The following is a 13927-nucleotide window of genomic DNA, read 5'->3' on the forward strand; positions in this document are numbered from 1 at the left end:
CCTGTGCAACACATGGTTTTGCTTGATTCATACAGCATTTTCTGTGGGAGGGGGACATGCGATTCATTAGTTAGTGCCGTTTTTATCCCAGTTGTCTCTAATTGCACTGTTTGTTGAGAAACATATTGCACATCCTGCAGATGTCTCTGTACCTTATTCAGTGATACAATAGGAACATTTTACAATCTCGAACTTCATGGATACATTGAATTTTATTCTATGCGTTAATGATGCATAGCCGAAAATTGGCACGGACCCCCTGAAGACCTTTCACGTACTCCCGGGGGTATGTGCAGTGGTGAGCTATGGAAAAAGAGCTCACATCGTCAAGCAAAAAAAAAAAAAAGCCTAACTTAGCCCTTATAATACTTATATTGCGACTTTGTAGAGCTTCTGACAGATATGATAATTCCTGTAGGATATCAATCATTAATGCAAGATCTTCTAAAATTCCAAATTGAGAAGTTGGTTTAAAAAGCCCTTATATTTATCGTTCGATGCAAAATGCTTGCATAAAGCTGGGTAATTTCTCCATGAAGCAAGAATCTTTCATAAACTGCAAGCTGCCCATCGTGGTCCAAACACACGGCCGATCTTTAAAATTTCAATACCAAGGTCTTTTGCAATCATATTTAATTCTCGTTGATTTTTTGGTAATTGATGATGAAAAGCATATAATTTATCCATAAATATTTCAAAATGATTTATTTCTTTAATTTTTTTTTTATCGAATCATCTAATACTAAGTGTAAACGATGAGCGCAATGCCAAATCACAACGTTGGGAAATTTTTGTAGAAGTTTGATTGCAACACCTGATTTATTTCCTAACATTACACTAGCTCCATCAGGACAAAATGCAATGAAATGATTTCAGAAAATCCATATGAATTTAAAGTAGCAATTATAACATAAAAAAAAAATAACACAGTGGCATTTTCTAGTTCTACAAGATTATTAAATAATCTTGTAGATTATTTAATAATAATCTCGCAAGTTTGAGAAAAAATTAACAAAGGGCTCGCAAGTTTGAGAAAAATTTAACAAAGGGCTCGTGCGAGCCCCTTATAGCTCACCACTGGGTACGCGTACCACACTTTGAGAAACACTGATGTAGAGTTCAGTGGATGCGCATGCGCTGTCATCGACGATCACAGCTGTGTCCTGTTCGTTTAAACTTTCCAATTGTTGTCGCAGTTGTGATAAATTTCTGCCATTAAATTTTCTCTAAATTTCCTGGCAAATTATGGCTGAAAAACGTCGGCATTGTTACAATATTGCATACAAGCTACGTGCGCTTGTATGCAATACAAGCACATGTAGTATTGCAGTCCTGTTTCCATGTTCTTTAGCACACTTGCGTATGCTAAAAAACATGGAAACAGGACTGCAGAGAGGCATTACAGGCCACCCCCAACTGAGAAAATGGTAAGAACTTGGCGGAATCAGGAAGAGGATTTAAAAAAAGCAACTCACAGTAAACATAACCTACGAAGTGGAACTGCAAAATGGCCAGAACTTGAGACAGAACTGAATACTTGGATTTTAGACCACAGAAAAGCAGGACTTTCAGTGTCTACAAAAATGATTATTCATCAAGCGAAAGCGATAGCCACTAACAGAGGGATTGCCAACTTTACTGGATCAACATCATGGTGGTCAGGATTCATGAAGAGAAACCAGCTATGTATGCAGACTAAAACAAAAATATCACAAAAGATTCTAGCTGAATATGAAGAAAAAATGATTGCATTTCATCGATTCGTCATTAATGCAAGGAAACGAGAAAATTTTTAACTTGCGCAAATAGGAAACACGAATGAGGTTCCACTGACTTTTGATGTGCCCTCAAACAAAACTGTAGATTCCAAGGGCACTAAAAGTGTTGCTGTTAAAACTTCGAGGCACGAAAAAACTCACTACACGGTTGTTTTATCCTGCTGTGCTGATGGAACAAAATTGCTGCTACTATTGATTTTTAAAAGGAAGATGCTACCCAAAGAAAAACTGCTTAAAGAAGTGTTTGTACATGTTCACGCAAAAGGCGGGTGGATGGAGGCGGAATGAAGTTATGGATAGATAAAAATTGGTCTAGGCGTCCTGGTCGACTGTTGAAGAAGCCTGCCATGCTAGTATGGGATCAGGTTCGTTCTCACAGAACAGACGATGTTACAAATAAACCCAAGGAATTGAAAACTCAGTTAGCTGTAATTTCAGGAGGTCTAACTAGTCAGCTTCAACCTTTAGATGTGTGTTTTAATAAACCATTTAAGGGATTTATGAAGGAGAAGTGGAACAGCTGGATGCAGTCTTCAGATTTTGAGGTTATGCCATCATGAAGAGGCCTAGCATTTCGCAAGTTTGTGAGTGGGTCAAAGCTTCATGGGATGCTGTGAACTGAGACAGTGGTTAAGTCATTTAAGAAGTGTGGAATTAATAATGCACTGGATGGTACAGAGGACAATTTTTTGTATGAGGACTCAGATTCTGATTTAGAAGAGGTTTCGAGTGTCTCTTCATTTAGCTCTGGAGATGAATTTCTGGGTTTTGACGATTAAAAGGTGGTTACTCTTTCCTAGTTGGATTAGGTATTTGTTGAAAGTAGACCTACTTATTACTTTATATTTGAAATACTGTAAATTCATTATAATATTCAGTGATAAAGTTTTTTTCCTAAAAAATGTGTACAAGAAAGGGGGTGCGTCCTATACACCGGCAATTACGGTATATATAAATTTCTCACATGCATCTTTTTGCTTAACATATATTTTGTGCTTTCTGTACCCAATGACTGCATTATTATAAACAGCTGTTATATGTATTTTCTGGAACTGAAAATTTGAAAGAAGTTGTTAGGACAAGTGTGTTTAGTTAGCTACTATGTTTGGTTCTACAATAAACTTGTTTTGCTTGCATGCGTGCAGCATAGAGTATGTGGGAAGAGAATGTTTTTTATTATGAAGTGTCATTCCAGTTGTCTCTACTTAGAATAATTGTTGCCAAATATAATACAAAAACTGTAAAATGTTTCTGTCTATTGATAGTAGTGATAGGTTGTGATACAATAAAACTACCTGTTTTTCTTGCTTGTGCAGTATGGCATCTGTTGAGGTTGGAATGTTTTTATTTCAACATTCAGAAACAAGAGACATAATAAAAATGTATCTGTTCTTGAATAAAAATGAATATTTCTGTGTACAAGGAGGGTCTGGAGTGTTCTGATAAACACCTAGAACAAAAGCGATGTTAAAGCAACTGATATAACCACAAGAAAGAACATCCCTCCTTCCGTCTCTTCTTTGGCCACTCGTGCTTCCTCCTCCTCTCCTCCATCTGCATGACCTTTCTTCCCACATACTCATCCTCCCTCTTCATCACATGACCAAACCATCTCAACCTTGCCTCATAATATATTCACTATAAATATTAAAAAGGTAAGGCGACAGTATATAACCCTGCTGCACCCCTTTTTCCACTTGAACACTGTTTCTCCAAATACTTTTTACTGAAGCTTCCTGGTTGTTATACAGCTCTCTTATCAAGAGAATTAGATGTTCCAGTATTCCCGTTGATCTCATTAAAATCCACAGTCTGTTGTTGATCCATGCAATCAATTAGGTAGGATTTAGATGGATGAGCATCATTAAGCAAGAGTTACAGTAAAAGGAAAGGTTGTGGTGGGAATATAAAGAAAAAGGTGATCAGGATGCCCATGAGCAGTACAAGGCACAGGCAAGTAGGATGACTTATATGGTAAGGAAGGACAAGGTTAACTATGAGAGAAAGCTAGTTGATTAAGCCCAAAGAAATTCTAAAGCATTCTTTTGCTGTGAGGCAAGTAAAAAGAGGAATGACTGTGGAAAGTTGACTTTAAAAAGTGCTGACAGTGGGGAGATAATAGAACCAAAGCAAATAGTTGAATTTCTGAGTTAGCATTTTGTAGGGGTTCACCATCTAGGTCATAGGTGGCCAACAGCAGGGCCGCATGCTGCCCATAACGTGATTTTGTGCGGCCCGCGGCAGGATAAATACTATATTAAATTATATGTATTATCAATTTAGCTATTAGTTTCGACCGCAGATTTTCTGATTGATATACCAGTTATATTCATTATTTCTGATGACGGAAGTAATTTGTATTCTTAACACGGAATCACCTTCAAGATTTGTTACGAATATCGTCATCATCGTTGAAAATCCACTTTGATGAACTTGTTGCCACTCGTGAACGCCCACAGTGTTCTCATTAAGTTGTAGTACATGTAAAAAAAACAAAAACAGAAATATGTAAGTAAATTTAATTTAATAATAACTTATATTTAAATCATTCAAATATTTTTTATTGTTCTCCCAGTAGTAAAATGATTTAACAAATATAGTAATTCAATACATATAACTATTGCCTTGAAAAAATGCAGAGTTTATTTTTATTTAAGTTAGTGTGCGGCCCGTGATGCTACCACTCATCATATATTGGCCCTCGTATAGAATGAAGTTGGCCACACCTGATCTGGTGATGTTGCAATGCCAAATGTGACATTAACTGATGGCAGAATAGAGGTCGAAGAACTGAAGGTGATTAAAATATTGCAAAACCTCAATATGAACACAGCCATGGGATTAGATGGCATATTGATCCATGTATTATGAGAATGTGCAAGTGAATTATCAGCTCCTCTAATCAAGCCATTTAATTTAAGCCTCAGTACTGGGAAAGTGCCAATGGAGTAAAAAGAGGACAAAATAGCCCCACTGCATAAAGGAGGCTTCAAGACAAACATAGCAAATTATAGACCAATCAGCATCTCAGAGGTGATGGTTAAGGTACTGGAGAAATTGGTGAAAAATAGAATTCAGGATTGGGTGGATAGGAATATGATGTTCTATAAGGGACAGCATGGTTCTGTGAAGAGTAGGCCTTGCTTTAGTAATTTGCTTTGTTTTTATAATAAAGTGGCAATGGAATTGGATAAAGGAAATGCCTACTCAGTGATATTGCTAGACTTTGCAAAGGCATTTGACAAAATTCCACATAGAACTCTGTTGCATAAATTAGAGGAAATGGGGATAGATATGAATCTGGTTATTTGAATTACAGGGTGACTGATGGACACATCAAACAGTGGTTTTGGAGGAGTTGAGTCCACGAGAAGGCAAGTGACTGGTGGTGAACCTGCCTTCTCTGGACTCAGCTTTTGGTTCTTTGCTGTTTAATTTGTGTATCAATGATAGGAAATGATTTGACAGGAAATATTCAGTTGTTTGCTGATGATGCTAAACTGGGAAGACTCAGTTTACCATTGTTTATCACCAGTTTAATATCATCTTCGTTTACCAATGGTAAACGAAGATGATATTAAACTGGTTTATGCCGCTTCAATTTACACCTGCTTCACTTTTGTGCCTGTCATGGATCATGAATGGGGGGGGGGGTGATTTAGTATTATAGTTTTATTGTGATGGTCCTGACATTGCAATAAAACTATAATACTAAATGATTAAACCATGGTCTAAAATGTAAATAATTAAACAAAAAATATGATATAAAATGTGATGAAAAAGCAAATTATAAAAAAAAAGAAGCAAATTGCTGAGATTTTTCAAGTGTCCAATAATATCATGTTAAGAGACTACTGGAAGTAATATGACATCATGAAAGGAATCTTCAACATTTCAGTGGGATGGAGTGAAGTATCAAAATTCGAAATGCAGACGTAATCCCAAGTTTACATCTGCTGTAAGCTTTGGGCCTGACTGGATTCACAAGAGCATGATGCTGTCCTTGCTTCACTAACAGCAAATGGGATGTGACAGAGATAGCAAAGGAAATGGGACTAGATAATGTAGAAGATGGTGACATAAATGAGCTCCTTGAGAGTCATGGTGAAGAGCTTTCAATGGAGGATTGAGAAAAGTGAGCTGAACAACTGTCCAAAGAAGACACTGAGGAAAGTGAGGCTGACCCTGCAATGCTGGTTAGGACAATAACAGTGAAATCAATGCAAGAAGCTATTGCTCTTATTAGTAAGGGATATGAGATCTTCTGTAACAGTGACCCCACTGGGAGCAGAGCTCAACCATTAAGAGAGGAATGGAGCCAGTTCTACAGCCATACTATAACTTATTATCAGAAAATAAGAAACCTAAACAGACATCTATTTCATCATTTTTAAAGCAGTAAATTTTCTTTCTTTTTCTTAAACATTATACAATTTTCAGTACCTAAATTTCATAAAATAAAACATCTTTCAAGTATTTTGTGTTGATTACTGAAAATCTTCAAATGGAACCTGATGCATTTACATATTTTCCCATTATATTTTTGCTTTAATTTATGCTGAAAATCTCAGGAACCTAACTCTGGCTTAAACCAAGCCTTATCTGTACTATATTGATGAACTGAACTATGGGAAATTGATGAAGGGAGGGACTTGAGAGTGATTGTGGACAGGGAGTTGAAATTTAGAGGGCAAATTGTGAAGATAACCCAAAACAGCACATCAGATTACATGGTTGTTGAAGAATACTAACAAGCAGCGATAGAGAGATTATTGTTCCCCTATATAAGGCTACATCTGGACTATGCACAGATCTGGACACCTGGATTCCGTGAGGATAAAGAAGTGGTGAAGAGGATCTAGAGGCAGGTAACAAAGATTGTGGTGGCAGGTTTATGGAATGCTCCCTATGAGAATAGATTGATTGGCCAAAAAGCAGTGATATGATAGAAGCATATAAGTTATTAAAGGGGTTTTTATAGGATTGACACTGAAGACTTTTTTCAGTATATTACAGGAATGGAGAGAACAAGGGATCACCAGTGGAAATTGTGAAAGAGTGTGATTAACAAGAACTTTGGACTAGTTTTTTTGCTTTAAGGGTAATGAACGGAAGGAATGGGTTCCTAGAGGTGGTTGAGTTCTTTATCAGTGAATGAGTTTAAAGAGAGGTATGACAGTTATTGTGTAAATAATGAATCTCCTGCAGTGAGTCTTCTGACTCCATGGAGATGCCTGTATAATAATAAAGGCTGTAAAGGTATAATAATTATTCGATCTATTTATGTTCATGTATATTTGTTTCAGGTAACTATTTTATTTTATTTTTATGTATTTATTTTTTTTAAGTCTTGACCAGATTGTGTATGGCTCTTTCACTTCTCAGTGTGGATTTAGGAACAAATTTTGTGCAACAGATATAGTATATGCTTCTAGTGCCCTTTTGGAGTCTGTGGTGAGCTATTTCATTTTTAATTTTTTGTATTTATGTTATCTTTATCAGCATATTTAATTTTTTTTTTTAATAAAAGGTCAGTAACAGTAAGTTGTGAAATGTGGAGTGCTTGGGGTTTTTAGAGGCTAAATAATGAAATGGCATGATGAATTTTTCACATATTTATTCTGTACTGTAATATGGGGTAATGACTTGATTTACAAATATCGTCTTTAGCTCATTTTTGTCCTGAGCGACGGAGTTAACTTTCTGATTTCAGTTTTAGTATATAATATGCATATTATACTTGCGGTGTTAAGGTATGGAAAAACTGTACTGAATTTCTTAGTTAATGGACAGATGGAAAACTTAAATTTCTTTTCATTTCTCTACAGACAATGAGGTTTCTTGTAAAATCACATATCATTATCAAATTCCTGATATAGTACCCTCAGGAAGTGTATTGGTAAAATCAAATCACATATGTAGGCAGATTGCACACATAACTGACAATGGCAAATGCCTTCCAGTCATTCCAACTGCCCAACATATAATGCTCCCTGTATCCTTTTGCCAAAAAGACATCACAAACCTGCTGTCTATAGACACTAAAAAGTCTCCTGGCCCAGACGGAATTCCTCCAATTATCCTGAAGGTCTGTGCAACAGAACTGACTCCTATCCTATGCCATCTGTACACACTCTCTTACTCCTCTGGTATATATATCCCCAAACCTGGAAACTGGCCTATATTCAACCCATTTCTAAAAAGGGTGACAAATCACTGCCATCTAACTACCGCCCCAGCTCAATCACCTCAGTCCTATCAAAAGTAATGGAGAAAATCATAAACTCTCAACTCCTAATCTACCTTGAAAGTACCTGGCTATTAAGCAACCACCAGTATGGATTCCATCAAAGCCATTCAACAGGAGATCTACTCTCATACATCATCCATCACTGGACAAATGCTATGGAAAAATTTGGTGAATCTCAAGTAGTTGCACTCGATATCTCCAAAGCCTTTGACTGAGTCCGGCACAAAGGCTTACTAAGCATTTGGACTGCCTCGGGACTTCTGCAGATGGATTGCCAGCGTCCTCTCTGGACGCACATTATGTGTGATGGTAGATGGCACCCTATCCTCTCACCATCCAACTAATGTTCAAGGTTCAGTTCTCTCACTGACCCTCTTCCTTCTATATATCAATGACCTACTTCAGTTGACCGCTAACCTAATACACAGTTTTGCAGATGACAGCACATTACATTCCTCCCTTTCATTTGACAATCCCTACTCTACACAACTCGCTTCAACCCACAGAACATCAACCACTGCTGCCCTTAATTCCGACTTCCAAGCCATCCGCCAATGGGGCTCAGACAACCTTGTCAACTTTAACGCTATTAAAACCCAGTTCTGTCTTATTTCTCACAAAAAAGACCATTTTCCCCCAGCATTGTTTTCGATGACACTCAAATTCACAGACAAGACGAAATTTCTCTTCTCGGAATTACCTTGACATCAAGCCTCTCCTGGCATAAACACATCACAACCATTGCATCTTCAGCTTCCAAAAAACTAGGTTTTCTCTTTCACTCAAGACGTTACTTCACCTCTAAACAGCTGTTAACACTGTACAAGTCACAAAGCCACCCAGCTCTCGAATACTGCTCTCACATCTGGAGTGGGACTCCAAAAAGCTCCCTCAAAATGCTTAACTCAATACAGAGGAGAGCAATTAGACTAATAAATGACTCATCCCTCACCAACTCGCTCCCCTCACTTTCACATAGACGCTTGGTCTCTGCAATCTGTATATTCTATAAATACTTTCATGGGAAATGTTCATCTGAAACAGCATCAATAATTCCCCCACCCTGTACTAAACCCATTGGAACATGTACAGCTGCCACCCAACATCCTTTTACAGTACACCTCGAAACTCACAGAACAAGTTTCTTTTCCTCCTCATTCATCCCTGCTACTGCAGTACTGTGGAACAGTCTTCCCCCTGACATATTTCCCAAGGAATACAATATGCAGGTGTTTAAATCAAATGTAAACAAGTTTCTCCTTTCACAACCCATCACCCATATATGGTACTAACGTACTATAGGTTGACCAGCCAGCCTCTTGTATATGGGCCCAACAAAAAAAAGAAAAAGAAAAAAGATTATATTAAAATTTCCATTTGGTTTAAAGGGTCACATTACTGACAATGCCTCTCCATTAAAAGACTTTCACTAAAAGTTAGTATGTTTGTACAATCATGGATAAAGTCACTATCCATTCTATTTCAACCACTGCTGACTTTGAATAAGTTTTCTATTCACCAAGCATATCTAAGGTGTTTTTTTGGGAGAGTTGGAGATGATGACAGTGGACACTGTGCAATTTGCTAAAATTTATTTTTGTTTTTTATACTCCTACATGAGACTGCAAGGCCTCTAGCAAATAGATGTCATGTATGGACTAGGATCAGGGTCAAAGCAATATTTTTATATTCTTGGGAAACTTGTGGTTGTAGTCTCTGGGGAATATTTCATGGGGGGAACTGTTCCACAGAATCAATGAGATAGAAAACATGAATGGGAATAGCAAGTTTAGTTAATCAGTAGTTCACTTGTAAAAGATGTTGGGCAGATATTGCTCATGTTATAAGTTTAACAGAAAGTGAGGCATGATGGATGTCAGTTCTGTTGAATGCTGCCTTTGAAACTATCAGTAGAAGAGAGAATTCAGGAACTGATCATTATGAGACAGTGACTGAAGAGAGTTTGTGAGAGGGTGGGATTGTCTTTCAATTATGTTGCCCTATTCTGAATATCATCAAGAATTTTTAGAGAGATATTTGGTGAATCATCCCAAATGTGAGATCAGTATTTAAAGGTTGAGTGGATTTTGAATTTGTACAGAGTATAGTGGGGGAGGGGGTGTCACTTAAAGGTCAAAGCTAGATAATTTAGAAGGAGACTTGCACATAACCTTTTAAGGAATGCATAGAAGTGACTATGGCTTTGTCTTCATGTCTAATGGCCAATCCTCACTTCACGTGGCTCACCCCATTAATAACTTCCACTGGCTACTGAATGAACGAATCATGATGATGGCTGGCAATTTGGGACTAAGCTGATCCACAAATCTACTAACTAGCAAAGGAATTTTTAGATTCCTCTTTCATAATTCAGAAAACAAAATTCTGTTTTTGAGTAATGATCTTTTGAAAAAATTTAAAACCAACTTTTTAAACATAGAAGACATGAAGGCATTTGTCTTAGTATCACTTATTAAATAACTGAATAACCTAAACCAAATTGTTTAAATGTGGTTAATGATGAGCTTTTGTTATGGCAAATAAAAATGAAATTATGCCATCAGAGAAATCTATAATGGAACAAATTTTCAAAGGAAGGTGTACTTCATTAGAAGAGTTTGAAACAGAAAACTATATGAATAATGAAATGGAAAAATTATGAACTTGGAGAATTAGAAGTGGATTTAAGAATAGAGCTAGTGAAAGATATATTCATTTTGGAAAGCAAAATCAAAACTAATTGAATCTAACATGGTATTTTCACTATTAAGAAGTAAAAATAAATAAATAAATAAATAAATTTCTATTTACTGGCATAAACCCCAAAATTCTGTTAGATTCACTACTAACAATTAGACCTACAAAGAACTAGACCAGCATCCTGAAATGAAAAAAAAATTTCTACTTCAGGCTTATTGTAACTTCTGATTTAAGAGAAATTGAAAATATTAAATCGAGAATTCTCAGGAACTGCAATTTCCTGCTCCCGATACCTATAGATTAAAAAATGTCAGGAATTTGGAAACACTACTCCTGATATATGTAAATAGTGAGGTAGAGGATACTTGGGAGACCTTATCTAAAGCTGGCTACTCTCATATGCTCTCCCAAGGATCCTCTATCAATGCCAGGTGTCTACAAAGTTCCTTATATAGAGGGTACCCCTCATAGGACTACAGGCTTTCAGTCTAATCTTTTTCACTTGGTGTTTGTGCAAATTTGTATGTTTTTGCAATTTTAATATTGTTTCCTGATGATGTCTTAGTGACTGAGATGAAATATAGGAATGATTAAACAGTTTTTTAATTATTCTGTATTTTTCCCCATTAAACCCCATAACGAGTAATAAATGAAATAATGACTGACACACATTGTCAGTTTCTCAAGACAACAAATGGGCCAAGTTGGACAGCCTCTATGACTTCTATACCTCATTCCCATGGTTGGACTATTGCTTCCAGTCTTCCAACCTGAACATATCACCAAAATAATCCTCACTGGCATGGAAATATGTTCCCCACACTACCTGAACGGCTGTTCCATAACTAAACACTGGTTATCCAAAAGATGTGCCAAGGCTGTACAAATGAAAAATTAAGTATACTGTTACGTCTCTGTATTTTTGTTTCCTTATTAGAGTACGTATTTAAGTATGATCCAAATTGATCCAGTCTTCTCTATATCCTTCTACCTAAAATTTATATCTTTCTTCTTAATATATAACCCAGGGTTGACCCCTAGGGATATTTCCTCTTCAGAAACTGGCAAATATATAAGTTTTAAAAGCGGTATACCGTGAGTAGACATATCGATACAAAATTAATAACGGAAAAAACTCACGTACAAAGATTATTTAATAGTATAATTTTTGCCTGTGTGTCACAGGCATCTTCAGTACATATTAAGCTCAAATTAAACAATAACTGACAATTCCAAAAAGCGCCACCTAAGTAGCTGGTGTAAGATAACTAATAAAGGTCGATAAATTTCCTAAAAAAAAAAATTAAAAAAATAAATTAAAAAAAAATAATACAATAAAAAGTTAGGAAAGATTAGCTGATTTGTAAAGTAATATCTCCCATAAAGGGGATAAACGTAACTTAAACAGATCTGACGGCTTACATCTATCCCCTTTATGGGAGATAGTACTTTACAAATCAGCTAATCTTTCCTAACTTTTTATTGTATTATTTTTTATTTTTTATTATTATTTTTTTTAGGAAATTTATTGACCTTTTTAGTTATCTTATACCAGCTACTTAGGTGGCTCTTTTTGGAATTGTCAGTTATTGTTTAATATGAGCTTAATATGTACTGAAGATGCCTGTGACACACAGGCGAAAATTATACTATTAAATAATCTTTATATGTGAGTTTTTTATGTTATTAATTTTGTATTGGCAAATTTATATTTTAACTGCGCCAGCCAGCTTCCTATAACAAGAATATAATTCTGGCTCAGGGAAATATTCCTAGGTTTTAGGCATATACGTTAATCTAAATTCACATGCAAGTATATAGATCTCGGTTCCTTGCAGTTGAGACCTAAGATCTAATCTCTATTATATAAATTTCTAAACTCTTTCCTGCTATTTGATTCTAATTTTGTGTTAGGTTGACACCTCGAATTCAGGCAAGACTCAGATTCAAATAACAAAACATGTTTATTTACTAAAAGACAGGTATATTAAATCCTGTATCACGTTATCAAAACTTCTGAATTTCTAGCTAAGTGAATGTCTTATGTTTATCTATAAACTGTTCAATACTAATCTGACTTTCTCACATAAACTGACATGCAAAATCATGTAATACAATGGATAATTTAAACAATGTTACACTCGAGTCAAGTTCCTTCATTCACATTTACTTTAAATAGATATTTCTCAAATCATTTCTCTCTTAGTTAAGTTTACTCAATTAACAAAGGGTTTTCACTATTTCGGTCATATGCACGTTAGAGATTTATGATATACAATTCTTTGTCTAATAGAATTGGCTGTATTAATTACTCTATCCTATCAAAGTTTTCTAAAATGTCCTCAGTCTTGCTTTATCAAGACACAAATTCCACCTTCAAACAATCTTTGTTCAGCGTTTGGCACCATTCTGCATGAACTGTTGATTCTCATACGATCTCCGTGGAATACCATTCATCGCAGGTCATGAATATGGCCGGCTGTCGTCGACATAGCACCCACATCCTATCTGCGATCACTCGTCGGGAGTCCTCGATCTCCAAAATCCCTGATAAAAACAGGAAAAAAGCCTTGAGCTGGGCGCGTATTGCCTTAAATACTTTTCTCAGCACCCTCTTTTCTGTATTGTTTTTTGCACAATCCATAGCTTACATTGCCCTTAGATTGATCCCCTTGCTTTCTCTCCTTGCTATTAGGTGTTGTTTTCAAGGAAAAGCGCTTACGTCAGACTTCCTCGTAAGCTACAGCCTTCGGCGTTACAACAGGTACTTGCGACTTAGACGTGACCTTTGATCCTATTAGTCATTTCTTACCTAGTAATATACGATTTTATAATAGTTTGACAATACATAAATTAAGCCATTTTTCCTTTACATGAAATGCTAATATGACATTATTCTTGATTTTTAGCTTTCCATTTTACAATAAATAAATTCCAATATTTTACACATTCTGATATAAACTTTCACATACAGTAATTTAGGTATTTCTCATCTTCTGCTGGTAAGCAGGTATTATGCAAATTTCTTTGTTATTTTGTAAAGCTTACATGTTAGATCCTGAATGAATAACTTGTCAAGAAGTTCTCCATTCAGTATCTAACAATACCATAACTTACTCACATCAAGAACTCCATCCTCCTTTAGTGCTTATACTCATGTCTGAAATAGATGCAAGAAAACTATCAATGCTTCCAAAAC

The 13927-nt window shown here is 36.0% G+C and overlaps 1 protein-coding gene across 1 annotated transcript in view; it reads left to right on the top strand.

Annotated features, from left to right (window-relative positions):
* Cdc45 (cell division cycle protein 45) overlaps positions 1 to 13927 on the top strand; it is a 309294-nt gene that overhangs the window by 209057 nt on the left and 86310 nt on the right. Inside the window, exon 14 of the mRNA XM_090392057.1 lies at positions 7127 to 7232. Coding sequence (XP_090248183.1) covers positions 7127 to 7232 — 106 coding nt within the window. The remainder of the gene's footprint in view (positions 1 to 7126; positions 7233 to 13927) is intronic.

Source organism: Typopeltis vanoorti, chromosome 4, assembly GCF_054136105.1.
Source record: "Typopeltis vanoorti isolate ZY-2024b chromosome 4, IOZ_Tvanoo_1.0, whole genome shotgun sequence".
Lineage (NCBI taxonomy): Eukaryota > Metazoa > Arthropoda > Arachnida > Uropygi > Thelyphonidae > Typopeltis > Typopeltis vanoorti.